The sequence below is a fragment of the Vicia villosa genome, linkage group LG1 (assembly GCF_029867415.1).
Source record: "Vicia villosa cultivar HV-30 ecotype Madison, WI linkage group LG1, Vvil1.0, whole genome shotgun sequence".
In the NCBI taxonomy this organism is placed as follows: Eukaryota; Viridiplantae; Streptophyta; class Magnoliopsida; order Fabales; family Fabaceae; genus Vicia; species Vicia villosa.
In genome coordinates this window covers 116,569,266-116,587,459 of record NC_081180.1, presented here as the reverse complement: position 1 = coordinate 116,587,459, position 18,194 = coordinate 116,569,266, and the positions used below count along the sequence as shown (strand labels likewise).

The window sequence follows — 18,194 nt, the reverse complement described above, 5'->3', positions numbered from 1 at the left end:
TAGATGCATTCCATATTCTTATCTGCACTGTGTCTTAATTAAGGAGAAAAAATGCCACATGCTTTGCATCCAAATTGAAGTGACATTTTCTGAATCTGAACTAGTCAATATCTTACTCATTAATAACACAATAGTATAGTTAATTGGCTTTGTTTAATAAAGACGTGTCATTTCATACGAGTCTTTATCATAAAACAAATTAGGAGTATCAAAGTGTTACAAACTCATCATAATCTTATTCTTAAAATTCCAAAACAACCATGATTAATTTGAAATTCCAGCGATTTAAGAGGACCCACTAAATTCTTATACAATTTGAATCAATGACTAAACTAATTTTTTTGTTTTTGAATTACAAAAAAGTTGATTGAGCAAACGTGATGTTTTGTGGTTGAGCATTAACGAAGTAGACAAACTCAACCACTTCCAACTTCTCAATAAGATTTTTTTAGTGTTTGAATATTCAAATATTTATTTTGAATTCTCAAGGAGGGATTTTATTCTAAGTTAAGTTAGGAAGGACGTTGCACTTAACTTTTCCTAGGCCACCATTATATATATTTTTTCCTTAGCAACCCTCATATTATATTTTACTATACATTAATAAACAAGAGGTCGTCTCAATGGTGTTAAGTGACTCTAATCATTTCATATTATATTTTATTGAAAAAACAAAAAAAAATCTCAATATTATACAAAGTACACACAAGTTGATTTTTCACAAGTCCAAAACACTGTTAGACATATGTCTGTTTTACCATATATTTTAGACCGCAACTTTTAATATGTTCGTTTCGTTTTGTTTTTTTAGGCGACAAACATTAATAATTTATTTTATAATTTTTAAACTAAAAAAAGTGCAGTGTTCGTTAGTCAGCTTCACCCTCATATTTACCATAATTTGATTAAATTTAAATCGTCTTGATTTAGAAATAATATTTTAAAATTTATATATATATTTCAATTAAAATCGGACCATCTTAATCCTTTCAATTAAGATCAAACAATTTATGCCTGAAAATTCAAATACACTGAATTCATATGTCTCATCATAATATATGAGATAACTACATTTAAATTTGTTCCATACATGACATGTTGTGCAAAGTAATTAAAATTTGCAAAAATCAAAGTTACCAAAATTGATCAAACATAATCACTGTGATCTACATCAATCAAGTTCATATCAAATAATTATTCAATTTCCTTTTCAGATTTATCCATAGTTTATTTTTCTTCCGACTTGCATCACAATTAAAGTTTAATCAAAACAAAAAAAAAAAACGCGGCAATCATTCCTTACAGATTAAAATGTTAAATCTACAAGTAAAACAAAATAAACCAAAGATAAAAATAGTTAGTTGCACTTAAATTTCAATTAGAGGTGAATTGCACGCGCTGTTAATTAATTTAAACAAGTGAAATATAATAACGTTACAAAAGTTAGGTATTGTGAAATTAAGAAAAGAATCAAAATGACAATTTAGTCCAAAATTGTAGTATGAAAGAGGTTGTTTGGAAGATAGTGGGTGGGGTTCGGAACCGAAGCATGTGGAAAGGAGAAAACCGAAGGAAGAAAAAGAGTAGTGGGAAGGAAGAGTATAACTATATAGCATAAAGCAGATACAGAGAGAAAGAAAAGAAAAGAAAAAGAAAAAGGAACAAGTATTTGTGTTGCGTTGTGTACAGAGAAAAAGGGAAAGGTAACATAACAACCAAGAACAATAGAATCTATATCTCTCTATGTTTGAAAATTCATTCATAATAACAACAACATCAACAACATCGTCATTGAGTATAGTAAGATCATAGTAAGAGGACAATGCTGAATTGCTGATGAGTTGAAATTTGTACTGGAGGTGAACATTGTTTGTTATGGCGGCATTTTCGTTTTCTGTGGCGTCTGTTGTTGAGGATGTTCTTCAACAACATGGTACTCGGCTTAAGGATCTTGATTTGGAATCTAGAAAGTCAGAAGAAGCTGGTAATTTTCATTTTCCCGTTATGGTTGTTTTTTTTCTGGGAAATTGAAAAAGATGTATGGAATTTTTGTATCAGTTTTTTTAGGCTGAGAAAATGATGTTTGAAATGCAGCATTAAGAAGATATGAAGCGGCGGGGTGGTTGAGGAAAATGGTTGGAGTTGTTGCAGCTAAAGATTTACCAGCAGAGCCTTCTGAGGAAGAGTTTAGGCTTGGTTTGAGGAGTGGGATCGTTCTTTGTAATGTTATTAATAAGGTTCAACCTGGTGCTGTATCTAAGGTGAGATGGTTTCTGATTTGTTTACTATGTTTTTGGTTTTTGACTTTTTGTTTGTTGTTTACTAAGGTGAATTATGTGTTTTTCTTTTAAGGTTGTGGAGAGTCCGGTTGATTCTGCATTAATCCCCGATGGAGCACCGTTATCGGCGTTTCAGTATTTTGAAAATGTTAGGAACTTTCTAGTGGCTGTTCAGGAAATTGGAATTCCTACCTTTGAGAATTCTGATCTAGAACAAGTATGTAAAAGACTAAATTTTGTTTGCTTTTTCAAAAAAAAAATAGTAACAAATGTATCGTGACGATTGAGCATTGCTTATTATGAAAGTTCATTAACATTTTGTTTGATTTTCTTGTATGCAATTGATTTGTGTTCTTAGGGAGGAAAATCGTCGAGGATTGTGAACAGTGTGTTGGCCCTTAAATCCTATAGTGAATGGAAACAAACTGGGGCTAATGGTGTGTGGAAATTTGGTGGAACTATCAAGCCGGCAAGCACTGCAAAATCTTTTGTGAGGAAAAACTCCGAGCCATTTACCAATTCCTTGTCAAGAACCTCTTCAGTAAATGAAAAATCTATGACTTCTCTAACCTCTGATGTCGAGTCTAATAAAATGGTTGGTAAGCTTTATTTTTTTAAGTTTTATATGTGCTATGGTGCTTAGTTAGCAAACAGAATAACTAAGTGTAATTTTTTTATGCTTGCAGTCTAGTTCTCATTCTTTAGGTATGCTTGTTCGCGCAATGCTATTCGATAAGAAGCCGGATGAAGTTCCAACGGTATGGGGATATGCACGTTATAAATGCTATGCGTTTGCTAGATTGTTATGCATCCAAAAATTGGACACATATCTAAAACAATCGTTATAAATAAAGCTAGTTTCTGTGGCAATTTCATTTGCTTGAAACACTGAAAAATGCACCGTGAATGCAGAATTTCTCTTGCTGCTGCGTTTCAATCTTGTCACTCAATTCTCATAATATAAGAGTGCCTATGAGATTACTTTCTTAAAGTAATATTGTTCTTCTGCATGGAACAGTTGGTTGAATCTGTTTTGACTAAAGTCGTAGAGGAGTTTGAGCATCGCATTGCAAGCCAGGATGAACAGGTACGATACTTGTCGCCTGTATGTGATGTCCTTATTTTACTTAATTCTTAGGAGAGAAATTCTTGCTGAAGTTGAATTTTATGACAAGTTGTGTTCTTTGTTATTTAACATGACACAGACAAAAACAACTTCAAGAGGTTCGTTGCCCCAAAGCGATGGACCCTTAGCGAAGTTTACCATGGCACGTAAAAAGGTAATAGTATTTGCTTCACACTTAACATGTTTATGGATCTTCTTAAATATTTCAAATGCTTGATTCTTATGCTGCAGTATTTGAATGATTAGGTGGATAACAAGAATCTTGTGGTAACAAAGAAAGAGGAGGTCATACATAAAAACCATGTTGCCGATGAGGAATCACGAAAAAAAGTTCTGAAGCAGCAAATTCTCTTTGATGAACGGCAAAAAGATATTCAAGTACGGAGCAACAAAGATATTAAGATCATTTTAAACTTTAAGATTTCTAATTTATTAGTAAAATATTTCCATCCTTGTGTTTTTTGTAGGAATTGAAATATACAGTTCAAACAACCAAAGCTGGTATGCAGTTCATGCAAATGAAATTTCATGAGGAGTTCTCCAATTTAGGTAATACTTTGCTAATATTTTGTGATCGATTTATCTTAAGTTCACATTACAATATTTTAGCTTCCATTTCTCTTTATAGGCATGCACATTCATGGCTTAGCTCATGCTGCTTCTGGATATCATAGAGTTCTTGAAGAAAATCGCAAATTATACAATGAAGTCCAGGATCTTAAGGGTAATAAGATTAATAGCTGTACTTTAAGCTTCTATGTTATTTGTGCTTTTGTAAAGATTTTATGGCAAAACAAAATTAAGGCATGTAACTTTGTTTAATTAGGAAGTATTAGGGTGTACTGTCGAGTAAGACCTTTCTTATCTGGACAACCAAATCATTTGAGTACGGTGGAGAACATAGAAGATGGAGTTATCACGATTAACGTTCCCTCAAAGAATGGGAAAGCACGCAGATCCTTCAACTTCAACAAAGTTTTTGGACCATCCGCAGCCCAAGGTTCGTTAATGTTTCAGTTTCAGTTAAATACAAGATTACTATATTTTAGTATATATTTGAAAATTTTGTCTTGTGCTCAGGGGAGGTCTTCGCTGATATGCAGCCACTCATTAGGTCTGTTCTTGATGGTTTTAATGTTTGCATATTTGCTTATGGCCAAACAGGATCGGGAAAAACTTTCACCATGGTAAGATACACTATCATAAGAAAAAAACTTAATATTTTCATGTCATTTTGTTAGTTATTTCAAAATGTAAACTATGTATATACAAGTTGAAGTTGTCACCTTGAATATTTAATGACTTTTTTCTTTTTTAATTTTAAATGTAGACGGGACCAAAAGAGATCACAGAAAAAAGCCAAGGTGTAAATTACAGGGCTCTAAGTGATCTGTTTTTTATGGCGAATCAAAGAAAAGACACTTTTCGCTATGATGTTTCTGTTCAAATGATTGAAATTTATAATGAGCAAGTCAGAGATCTATTGATTACCGATGGATCAAACAAAAGATATCCTTTTAGTGTTACTTTAAAATTATAGAATACATGACTAACTTTTGCTTTGTTTTTTGTTTTCTAAAGATACTGATTATTCTAAAGATTAAAACATCCTCTATCGGCAATGCTTGCCCTTAACAATTTATACATTAGAAATTCGTAGTAACTCTCAAAGAGGGCTCAGTGTACCGGATGCAAGCCTTGTCCAAGTATCATCAACAAATGATGTTATTGAACTAATGAACCTGGGCCACAAGAACCGCGCTGTTGGAGCAACAGCACTAAATGACCGTAGTAGCCGATCTCACAGGTGTGTATCCTAGTCATCGTCCTATTATCCGCCAATTGCTTATGTGACATTTTTTGTTATTAAAAGTACTTGACTATTGGCTTCTTAAATTATCATTTGGCAGTTGTTTGACGGTTCATGTTCAAGGAAGAGACTTGACATCTGGAGCTGTCCTACGGGGATGCATGCACTTGGTTGACTTGGCAGGGAGTGAGAGGGTAGACAAGTCCGAGGCGACAGGTGATAGACTGAAAGAGGCACAGCATATTAACAAATCTCTTTCAGCTTTGGGTGATGTCGTTGCTTCCCTTGCTCAAAAAAACCAACATGTCCCTTATAGAAATAGCAAGCTCACGCAGTTACTCCAAGATTCACTTGGTAAGTTTTTAAGAACATGGTTTGCAAATGCATAATTGGGTAGTTGCTACTATATTTTCGACCTCAGTTATACAATTCTATCGCATTTGTAATTCTCATTATGTTGTTTGGGCTAATTTCAGGAGGACAGGCCAAGACATTAATGTTTGTTCACATTAGTCCAGAGGCCAATGCTATTGGAGAAACAATTAGCACACTGAAATTTGCAGAAAGAGTTGCTACAGTTGAACTTGGCGCTGCTCGAGTAAACAAGGACGGGGCAGATGTCAAAGACCTCAAAGAACAGGTTTATTTTCAAACTTTGACCTCTTTAGTTCTTCATAATAATCTTAGGAAGCCTTAATTCTACAGTTAAGTTAAAAAATTTAATCATGTTTCAGATTGCAAGTCTTAAGGCAGCGTTGGCTAGAAATGAAGGAAATTCAGATTATTCTTTGTCCGGAAGCTCTGGAAAACATAGAACAACAGCCAGCGAACTATCACCCTATCGTGCAGTTCAGCGAGGTGCAGATATCGTGGATGATCCCTTTGGATGCCGGCAACCAATGGTTGATGTAGGCAACTTAGCGGTATGCACACTCTTTTGTTCATTGTTATCTGATAAAGATAAAAAATATAACTTTCCCTGATACCTTAATGAGAAATCTAATGGAAATAAATCTTGCAAAATTTGTTAACTATTGCTATTCTTTAATGAAATCTGATGGAAATTTTAAACTGGTCCTGCAGCTTCAGAGCAATACCACATTGAGACAAAGAACTCAGAGCTTTGATTTTGATGAGATATTAACAAATTCCCCATCCTGGCCCCCGGTGAACAGTCTTGTTCAAAACTGTGTGGAAGACGATAAAGAAACCGGTACAGGAGAGTGGGTTGATAAGGTCATGGTAAACAAGCTAGATGTAAACAAAACTGGTAACATGTTAGGATGTTGGGAAGCAGATAATGGTAACTTATCCGAGGAATTTTATCAGAAATATCTTCCAGACTCTTCCAAAGTATACTCGGAACGATCTTATAATATGTTCATGAGAGGCAACCAGTTTAACATTGCTGGCTCAGATGACACCGATGATGTTGATGCTGCAACCAGCGATTCCTCAGAACATGATTTACTTTGGCAATTTAATCATTCCAAAGTTACAAACATAGCCAATGGAAATGAATCAAAGGGTAGAAGATTAGTCTCAAAGTCAGCAAAAAGTCCTGAATTGAGGTAATACATATATATGTTACTATGATTTTAGTTTTCATGCACCTTCAATATTGAACATGTTATAATATATACATGATATTTTTGCAGCAAGAAAAGTATTCATTCTTCTACAGCTCCTTCACCTTCGCGGAAACAAACAAGTAGTGTCTCACATCGAACACCAACAAGGCAACCAGCTCCGGTTGACATGAAACGTAAAACTGGTTCTAGAAAATGAACATGATGTTTCTTATTAAGCACGTCAAAAGGGTTTTTTTTTTTCCTTGTATTTTTTGTTTGTTTCTTCACAATTTTTTTAGTTTGAGGAGAGTTTTTACACAAAAAAGAAAAAATTCATATTTTTTGGCTGGGTTTTATGCTTGTAATAGTTTTGTAATTTGTTGTATTTACAGAGATAATGGAGCAATAATGCCCGTTGCTTGTACATGTGTATGGCATGACATTCTTTTATTTATCCTTAGAGCTTTCAGGTTTTGTAAAAATTAAAGAGTTGTCTGATTTGATTTGTTACTTGTTTGCTTGACAATTTTTCTTTTCTCCTATGTTGTCCCTTTCCTTTAAAAAACTGTACTCCCTTGTATTCAATTTTCTTGTCACTTTTGAACCAACTCAAATTTAGAAAATATGACTGATAAAATATTGAAATGAAGGGAAAAAAAGAGGAAGAAAAAAATGTTGTAAGAAATGGTCATCAAGGTATAGACATAGAGCTAGTTATAGCAGAAAAAATGGTATAAAAAATTGTAGATAGTTTAGACACAAGTGTTGAAGTAGTCTAATGTGTATCGAGTTATATTAGATGTCGAAGCAGGTTTCTTGACACAAGATTCTGACTAGCAACCTAAAAACTATAAATAGAGGGAGTAACCCCTATTATTGTAACGATTGAGAATTTACAGTTGCTAAGTGAATAAAATTCCAGTTTGAAAGCAGAGAGAAACTCTGGATAAAATATTCTTCTCCTTTTGTTCAAACCCTAAATCCTCTATCTTTCCATTTCATATTTTCTTTCTTCCTTCTTTCATTGTCATTGTGGAGCGATAATCATCTTGCACCAATGTTGGTGATTCAATCGAGTGAAGAGTGAAGAACAAGGGATTTCGATCGGGTTGATTGAGTCTTGTTTATCAAAATTAATAGAGATTTTCCATATGGTGGATTTCCAAAACATTCTACCCCTCATGCATATAACCATTAGAGAAGTAGTTCTCCCCCTTAAGTTGTTTTTCCCAAAAGCAATGGAATCTCACACTTAGGTTCTTCTTCTACCTCTGGCCTCTTTGATTTTCACTCTTGCCTCCTTCTCTCTTTTCTTCTCAAATTACACATATCTATAAATTTCTCATAAACCTAATTTAGGCTTAACCTTATATCCTTATGTTAATATTTCTTAAAATTCTAAGTCTACCTCACTTACTAACATATTTACTCCTTCCTCCCCTCTGTTTCTCCTAATTCGCAACTCAACCTCATCTCTTACTATTTTATTTTAATTAAATAAATTAAAAGATAATATTAATATTTTAAATACTAAAATAATTTCTACTAATTATAGCCCACTTGTACCCATCTCTAATTACTCATACACTCCCATATCGAGGTCACGCACCCCCATCACCCAAATTATTTTAATTATCGCACATAATAATTAAATAAAATACTGAAAACCATTGTAGATCACAAATAATTCAAAATTAAACAACTTAGAAAAACTGAGGTGTTAAAGTTTCAATGGTTAAAGTCGAAATATGTAACTTTTGATTATGATTACCAATTATGGAGGTTAAAATCCTTTAACTTGTTTATCAGCTGTTATGCAACCCATTTTTTGATTTTTCGTTTTTAGTGTTTTGGGTTGTAATTTCGGGTTTTTCTTGTCATCTTCCGTACATCTTGTACTGGAGTGACTTGTTTTGATAGTTATTCTCTCTGTTCCTTTTTAAGTGTCATTTTAACATAAAGTTCTTCAACCAAGATAGTGGATTGTTAGAGTTAATTTTCCAATTATACCCTCATTTATTTTGTCTTTCCAAATAAATTCAATCATACCCTCCCTCTTTTTCCAATAACGAATTGAGAACATAATTAATTTTATGAAAAATGTGAAGTGAGGTTATTGAGAAAGTAATTGTATAATTGACAAATTATAACATTAAACTATAAAAATGACACTTAAATGGAAACAAATTTTCGTCTAAAATGACACTTAAAAAGGAATGGAGGAAATAATATATATCTCATTTTGGCCTTTTAAAAAAATACAGCATATAATTTTTCAATTAATTTTTTAAATTAAAAAATTATTTAAAAAAAGCTAGACAAACAATTGACATTTTCTAGACGAAATCGGACAAGGATTAGATATGTCTCGATTCATATGAAGCAGTCCAAAAGAATATATTAGTTGGATGTAGAGGCATAGCAAGGAGTGGCAATGGAGATTGGTTGTGTGTTTTTCAAATAGTATAGTTGTATGTAATGTATTTATTTCAAAATTATGAGGTGTTCTAAAATGCTTACACCTTGCTCAGTCCAAAGGCTATTTTCCATGGTCCAATTTGGAAACCCCAATTTGGCAACCTGGAATGTGCCTGCCAAGTGTCGTGTAACTGGTTTGGACTATTTTCCATGGGTTGCTCCCTTTAGGTCCAATAAACTTATCCTAGTCCAAAACCTTATGATTTAAAGTTACAATATTCCTTCAATGGTCTTTGTGATAAGTTCCTTGAATATACCAATAACTTATTTATGGATTGCTCAATTACTATTAATATTTGGATTTGACTTTCCATTAATTATAACTCTCCTATCAATTTATCCTCTTTTTCTTATATTTTGGAAGCTTACAATCGAAGTTGGTCGCTTTAATGCTAACAAGTTATTATTGCAACTATCATCAGCATAATCAATGTCATATGGTTTTCCAAAAATAATAAAAGATTTAACAATTTTCCCATCAATTGGAAAACTCTTAATGATATGGTAATTTCAATTGTCTCCTTATTTGAAAATTCCACTCACTTATATATTACTTTATCTACCATAGATTTTGTGATTATTAAAGTCTTTGATGTTCAAATACAACATCCTAAGGATGATTCAAACAAATAAATAATCAAGTATTCTCCTTTGGTTGATGGGATAAAATACAATGCAAATGGTCTTGCATTTGGTTGCCTTGACCTGTCAATTTATGGTGTGATTTTTAGGAATGACTCAACAGATTATATTGTTCCTTTGTTGTTAACATTGGTATATCTAATGACATAACTATTAACATTATTTAGGCTATGACTGCCATTGAAATTTCTTAGAGTAAAGGTTGATATCAAGTGAGGTAAGTGAGGTTGTAAAGTGACTCTATATTAACTACCTTGACATTTGATTCACCTCATTCAGTCCCCTAATAACTAAAGGCTTTATGGAATAATTATATTCATTTGATTTTAAATATGTCTTTCTTAGTCTCTCATAGACTCAAAGAAGATAATTATTGCACAAATAAGATGACCAATCTTGTTTTAATTATAGATTCTTTGGTTAGTGTGATAGTATCCGTTTCGTTAGTAATGACGATTTCATTAGAACTAGGCTTGGTTTACCGAATTTCTTCGTTAACCTTGAGGGTATTTGTATTGTCCAAAAAAGTACAAGTGTGTGTGTTTCCCCTGTAAGGGCAGAGAGATTTAGAGGCCCTAGTAGGTATATTACACGTTGGGGGTGAGGGCTAGCTCACGTCGGAGAGTAGCCATGTACGGTGGTTTTTGAGGCTGTTTAAAGGACCAACTCATGTGAGGTGAGAGACCCTACTGTTGACCGACGCTGCTAGGTCGCAGGCGAGCGATTGGAGTTAGGGGTGGCAAAACGGGTCGTGGCCCACCGGCCCGGCCCGCGCACCCGCCAAAAAATGCCGGGTTGGGTTGGGATTTTAGGCCCTCCGCTCACCATAGCCCGCCCCGCCAAAATCCGCCGCCCGCCATAGCCCGCCCCGCCAATGATCGCCGCCCGCCAAAGCCCGCCCCTCCTCCAAAATTCCTTATTTTTTAGTTAATTTTAGTAATTCCAATTCTTCATGGTATATTTTATATATTTATTTGTAAATATATGTAATATTTTTTTAAGTAAAATTTGTTAAAAAGTTGCTTTTATAAAAAATTGTTTTAAAAAATAAGTGAAAAATTTAATTAAAAGGTAAAAAAACCTATTAATATATTAAAAAAATGAAAAATAAATAAATAAAAATAGGCGGGCAAGTCCGCCGCCCGCCAACCCGCCATCTTGGCGGGGTAGGCATAATTTTTATGCCCATTTCACATGACGGGCATGCCCGCCCCGCTTGTTTTTTTGCGGGCTTAAGGCGGGGCGGGCGGCCCGTGTTGCCGCCCCTAGTTGGAGTGATGTTGCTAGGGTTACTCTGAGCGGAGTGCTCTCTGAGTGGTGTTTGAAGGTGTGCTGCGGATGTCAACTTGCTTCCGTTAGCGGGGATCTCCGTGGGAATTTCCCGTTTGGGGCCCCAAAGACGGGGAACTTTCCCCCCGCAGGGACGGGGATGGGGAACAAAGTCTTCCCGAAGGCACTTCGGGGACGGGGGTGGCGTAAATATCCCCCGCCCCCTGGAGTCCCCGCCCTGCCTAAATTAGAATAATGTCCTTACTAAAATAGCATAATGTCCTTAATTTATATATAATTTTAAATTATTATGTAAGTTTATTTGTCATTTCATATAATTAATCTTATACACAAATTTAAAACATATATGTATTGTTGGTAAAAGAGTGAGATCTAAATGATTATTTAAATTTTTTTTTAGTTTGAAATTTTGGTGGTCATGAAACTCAATATTATAGATTAAATATTGTTAAACAATATATTTATCATAAAGGAATAATTTTTAAATTTCTTGTGGTTAGTTTTTGAAGTTTTTATTATTAATTTGGTTTAAAATAAAAAAAAATTAAGTTTATGGATCTCCGCATGAATCTTGAGGATCCATGGGTACCCGCGAGAATCCACGGGGACGGAGATGGGGGACAAAATTCCTCTGTAGCGGGGATCAGAAGCGGTGATGGGGAATAGATTCGAGGGTGGGGATTGGACAAAATTCTTCTTTTTCATCTATTACACTCTTAAAGTATTGCATTTGCACTCCATTTATTTAAAACTATTCAATTTCTTATCTAATTTTAAACATATTAAACTAACCTTTAAAATTTTATCTACAAAATAAGATGGAAAGTAGACTAGGGAAAAATATTGTTGAGAAAATAAATGTTAAGAATAATAGAGATACATTTAATTATTTCTAAAACAATATGATAATTCATACTTATGAATATCAAAGTTTTTTTTGTCGATTTTTGTTTTTACGAACTGGATTCCAAAAGGAATGAAAGTATTTATTTTTCTTTTTAAAATAAGAACATTATAATATATTTTTTATATAAATAAAGTATGATTGAAGTATTACATATTTATTATGTTATTCTTTTAATTTTTTAAAATTTTAAATATATTAAAATATAGATTTAAATATAAGGGTGGCAAAAATAGAATTGGACCGTCGGACATATCCTTTTTTTCATATCTTTTTGCGGGTTGAACTTAAGTTTTAGATGTACACTCCGATTATGTTCGTTAGAATTTTTTGTTGGTGCAAACATTGATAGAGCAAACATGAATTTTTGCAAATTTGAAGCTTTAAAGTGCAATGTGCCCTGTGCCGTCCAAATTTTTAGGGGAGCAAACAAACATTTTTTTTTATCTGTACTATCTCTTATGTTTGCCACACTCTATTTTTTTTTTCTTCAGATTTTCATATAACTGATCTAAGTGGAGCAGACATTCTCTATTTTCATCCCTACTTAAACATCTAAACCCTACTTTTCAAAGCTGAACTTATAAATTAAATCTAAAGAAAAATCCTATAATATAAAAATGAGAGATGAAGAGGCAATCTTGAATATCATGAATATAAATATATTAAAGTAAGAGAGATATTTATCAAAAACAAAATTAAAATTATTTTTTATTTATAGTTTTATCAAATACTATATATTCCCTTCATTATAAAACTCTCCAATAAAACTTATAATTATTAAAAAAAATTGTGATAGTAAACGTGTCTAAAATGTGTTATTTTTATACATTCACCCCATACAATTTGTTTTTTTGGTCAAGCTCATATAATTTTTTATATCATAAAAGAAAGAAAATTATATTTTTAAATGATAATCAAATAAAACACATTTAAAAATGTCTTAAATTAACGGAGAAAAAAGAAAACAGTCTTATAATTAGAAGAAAATACTATATACATGGTGCATTACCATAAATACAAATTAAAATACACTGAATAAATTTCCTTAAGTGGGAAAGACAAAAGATAACCGTCAACTCCGGGTTGAGTAGGAAAAGGAAGAAGATAACCGTCAACTCTGGGTTGAGTGGGAAAAGACAAAAGAAAACCGTCAACTTTGGGTTGAGTGAGAAAAGAAGAAATCAATTCTGGATTGAATAAAGGATAACCGTCAACTCTGGGTTGAGTGGAAAAAGGATAATCAATTCTGGATTGAACAAAGGATAACCGTCAACTCTGGGTTGAGTGGGAAAAGACAAGAGATAACCGTCAACTCTGGGTTGAGTGGGAATAATCAATTCTGGATTGAATAAAGGATGGCCGTCAACTCTGGGTTGAGTGGGAAGAAGATCAACTCTGGGTTGAATAAAAGATAACCGTCAACTCTGGGTTGAGTGGGAAAGGATAAAAGATCAACTCTGGGTCGAATAAAAGATAACCGTCAACTCTGGGTTGAGTGGGAAAGATAAAAGATAACCGTCAACTCTGGGTTGAATGAGAAAGGACAAGAGATAACCGTCAACTCTGGGTTGAGATGGAAGAAGAAAAAGATGACCGTCAACTCTGGGTTGAGTGGGAAAGGATAAAAGATAACCGTCAACTCTGGGTTGAGTGGGAAAAGAAAGAGAAGTCAATTCTGAATTGAACAAAGGGTGACCGTCAACTCTGGGTCGAGTGGAAAAAAGGATAAAGGATAACCGTCAACTCTGGGTTGAGTGGGAAAGGGAATCAATTCTGGATTGAGTAAAAGATAACCGTCAACTCTGGGTTGAGTGGGAAAAGAAACAAGATGGCCGTCAACTATGGGTTGAGTGGGAAAAGGAATCAATTCTGGATTGAGTAAAAGATAACCGTCAACTCTGGGTTGAGTGGGAAAGAAAGAAGGTAACCGTCAACTCTGGGTTGAGTGGGAAAGGAAGAAGTCAATTCTGGATTGAGTAAAGGACGACCGTCAACTCTGGGTTGAGTGGGAAAGAAGGAAGGTAACCGTCAACTCTGGGTTGAGTGGGAAAGAGGGATAATCAATTATAGATTGAACAAAGGATAACCGTCAACTCTGGGTTGAGTGGGAAAGGACAAGACATAACCGTCAACTCTGGGTTGAGAGGGAAAAGACATGAGGTAACCGTCAACTCTGGGTTGAGAGGGAAAGGCAAAGGATAACCGTCAACTCTGGGTTGAGTGGGAAGACAAATAATGACCGTCAACTCTGGGTTGAGTGGGAAGGAACAAAAGATAACCGTCAACTCTAGGTTGAGTGGGAAAAGCAAAAGATAACCGTCAACTCTGAGTTGAGTGGGAAAGAGAAAAGATAACCGTCAACTCTGTGTTGAGTGGGAAAAGGATAAAGGATGACCGTCAACTCTGGGTTGAGTGGGAAAAGGATAAAAGGTAACCGTCAACTCTGGGTTGAGTGGGAAAAATACAAAAGATAACTGTCAACTCTGGGTTGAGTGGGAAAGACAAAAGATAACCGTCAACTCTGGGTTGAGTGAGAAAGGACAAAAGATAACCGTCAACTCTGGGTTGAATGGGAAAGGAGAAAAGATAGTCGTCAACTCTGGGTTGATTAGGATAGAGAATAAAAGGTAACCGTCAACTCTGGGTTGAGTGGGGAAGGATAAAAGATAACCGTCAACTCTGGGTTGAGTGGGAAAAGACAAAAGATAACCGTCAACTCTGGGTTGAGTGGGAAAGGAGAAATCAATTCTGGATTGAACAAATGATAACTGTTAACTCTGGGTTGAGTGGGAAAAGACAAGGGATAACCGTCAACTCTGGGTTGAGTGGGAAAAGAGAAAAGATAGCCGTCAACTCTGGGTTGAGTGGGAAAAGAAACAATATGGCCGTCAACTTTGGGTTGAGTGGGAAAAGACAATTAATTCGGGGTTAAAAGATGAAAGGAAAGTCAACTCTGGGTTGAACACAAAAACATCAACTCTGAGTTGAAGAAAGATGAACATGATTGACTTTGGGAGATGACACCACAATGGTAACTCTGAGTGATCCAGTAGAATATCAATTTGAATACTTGCAGGGACCTCGTCTGATGAGTAACTTGGCTTATGCTTCATATGTGAGGCTTGATTTGTTTTATGCACTTTTGGATATGCAATGTAAAGAATTATACATGCAGTGTACTGATTGATCAGGGTTTCTACTTTGTGTGAGGAATAGATTAAGTGGAGTTCTGAACTTCGCTTGATTCAAGATAGGGTGTGTCGCACGCTCGCGAAAAATGAACAGAGTCGCCACCAATATATTTATCCCATAAGGGAAAGGAATATCAGAAAACCTCACAAAGGAAGGAACAAGGTCTCGCGACCAGAGAACAAGGTACGGGAGTCGGTTACGCGAGGGGAAGGTATTAGCACCCCTCGCGCCCATCGTACTCGATGGTATCCACCTATGTTTGTTTCTATCTAAAGGGTGTATAACTATGTCTATGTCTAAATGCGAAATGAATGCAAAATGTAGGGAAAACAAAGAATTGTACTCGCACGGGCCCTACCCCGCTGCCTACGTATCCTTTTCAGGAATCAGAGTTACCGTAGCTCGGCTCACGATTTTCTGTTTGTTTTTGTGTTTTTTAGTTGGGCGGCGTTAACGTTCGCGCTCTTGCATAAGGGGATCGCCTACGATGCGTATGAGCGGAAATAACGGTGCCCTTAAGAGAAGAAAAAGAGATTGGTTTGTGTCTTTTAGGGTAATTCCATGATGACGAGAACCCACTACAGGGCTTCGCATCACTTCCTTACTTTTGTTTTAAATCTGAACATTTATTAGTGTTTTATGTGTTTTTGGTTGGTGATTTTTAAGGGAATTTATTTGTGACTTAGATCATACCAAAAGAGTTTTGTTTTGCACATTTAGAGAACGCACATCGAGGCCTACGCCACAATCGTTTCTCTAAAGAGCGGTTAAGAAATACATCGAGGCCTCACACCTCAATCATTTCTTTTCCGCTAAGTAACAGAGATAAAAAGAAGTTCGCTTGTGAATATTTAGAGAATGCACATCGAGGCCTACGCCACAATCGTTTCTCTAAATAACGGCTAAGAAATACATCGAGGCTTCACACCTCAATCATTTCTTCTCCGCTAAGTAGGAAAGAACATACATCGAGGCCTACGCCTCAATCATTTCTTTCCTACCATGAAATAAAGCAACGGTATGATCTTCATCGATTTTTATTAAGTATTTTAAAAGTTGAAAAGAAAAAGAATGCAAACGGGAACTAAGCCTATTTCTAATCTAAGTTGTCTATACAAGGGAATTAAAATAAAAACTATGCAATTACTAATGGGAAAAAGCTATACATGGAATAGGTAAAAGTAAATCGATATATGACAAATAAGGTTGAGACCTACAACAAGTAAATGACACTCACAAACACGCATACATCCATTAATTCTATACAAAAATCGAGACCACAATTAAATTCTAAGTCGGTTAGAGAATTATTTACAAAGAGGTTTTAAGATAAAAGAAAATTCGAGATATTGTAAAGAAGAAGTTTATTAGAAGTGTCAAAACAATTAACAAAAATCCACAAAAATTATGAACATTATTTACTCATACTAAAAATATCTAAAATCATTTTTATGTATTTTTATCATTTGAATTAAAAGGATTTATAAGGCAAAAATTGAAAGAAAACAAAATTAAAATAAGAATAAAATCTAAACTGGCAGGGGGGTGCATTAGTAATCTGGAGATGAACTGAAATTGTGTTAGGGCAGGATTGGGCCTAATTACAGGGGGTGGGACCACCAAGCGAAACCAAGCCCATACTCATTGAGGCGTATATACACTAGCAGTACAGGGGTGTGACTCCAGGAAAGTAACAAGGCCCAAGTTGGCAGGGCCCATCGTTATCACTTATTAACATTCTGAGTTATCCCCTTCTTTTATTTCATTATCCTCCAAATATCAGCATGTGACTGAATTTTGTTATCTCTTCATGCATGTAGTTTGGTGTAACACGTTAAAAAGTTATAATATCAATTGGTCAACCCTACTTAAGTCGCTAGAGGACAAATTAATATCTCAGGCAATCACAATTGTCCAGCGCAACATCCAAAGATCACAAAACGCATGAGTTCGAAAAAAAATGGGATGACAATCCAATAGCAACAAGCCACGTCGCAAATGGAATCTAAACAACAACAAACTCAGATGCCGGAGCTCCTCCTCCGGTCATCTTCCTCAGCCGCGCGCATCGCCGGCGATAATGAATCAAGCCCAGAAAATGAAAAGGATACTACCGGTCCACTCGGTTTGGTACGCAGAGTTCGGATCCGCCACTAAATTTCACTAAAACTCGCTCTAACATATTAACCGAAAACATAACCGAACACAGAAGGTAAACATGAACACCGTTGATCGACTCGTCTCTATGCATTGATCGTAAATCTACTAATGAACGTAACGAAGCGAACAACAACTGCATACACGTGCATAAATCTAAAGCTTGAACCATTCAAAAAATTTGCAAGTAGTTTGAATATGCGAAGATGCAGATGACGTCACATATTTCTTTAACGTAAAGGAAACTGAACTCTTACCTGAAGCAAATCCTGAGCAAAGCCTCCGAAAAGCGTTCGTTCCTTGCTCCGGCCTCACACTCTTCAAGCTCCTTGTTGTTAACGATGAGCGATTCTGGAGAAGACGTGATCCTTCGTGAATACCGACTCGCAAGATTTTGAAAACCGAGGATTCTTTCTCAACGAAAGTGGTGATGGTTCTTCCGGATATCACCACAAAGTAGACTCAGTTTTTTTTCGTCTTTGAGACTTGTAGCATGGTGATAGAGAACACCGCGAGTGCAGAGGTAATGAGATCTTGAGACGATTGATGGTGGAGGTGGAAAGATGATGAAGATGGAGATTGGTGGTGGTTCACGGTGGTTGCACTGGAGGTATAAGAGTTTGTTATAGTTTGTAACAAACTCTCGGGGAGTGTGTGTGTGGAATGAGAGGGAATCGGAGAGAGGATAAAAGGGATATGGCTGTGAGAAAAATGGAAGGAATGAGTGTGTCTCCCGATTTGT

The 18,194-nt window shown here is 35.3% G+C and overlaps 1 protein-coding gene across 1 annotated transcript; it reads left to right on the top strand.

The window, feature by feature from the left end:
- Positions 1 to 1,547: 1,547 nt before the first annotated feature.
- On the top strand, positions 1,548 to 7,330 carry LOC131643945 (kinesin-like protein KIN-14I). The gene is made up of 19 exons (XM_058914316.1): positions 1,548 to 1,984; positions 2,095 to 2,261; positions 2,353 to 2,496; positions 2,638 to 2,874; positions 2,966 to 3,037; positions 3,298 to 3,366; positions 3,485 to 3,559; positions 3,652 to 3,783; positions 3,873 to 3,954; positions 4,034 to 4,129; positions 4,232 to 4,405; positions 4,486 to 4,592; positions 4,736 to 4,916; positions 5,053 to 5,212; positions 5,316 to 5,569; positions 5,692 to 5,855; positions 5,950 to 6,138; positions 6,299 to 6,786; positions 6,874 to 7,330. The coding sequence occupies exons 1-19, from the start codon at positions 1,876 to 1,878 to the stop codon at positions 7,001 to 7,003; spliced, it is 3,030 nt and encodes a 1,009-aa protein (XP_058770299.1). The 5' UTR covers positions 1,548 to 1,875; the 3' UTR covers positions 7,004 to 7,330.
- Positions 7,331 to 18,194: the final 10,864 nt, after the last annotated feature.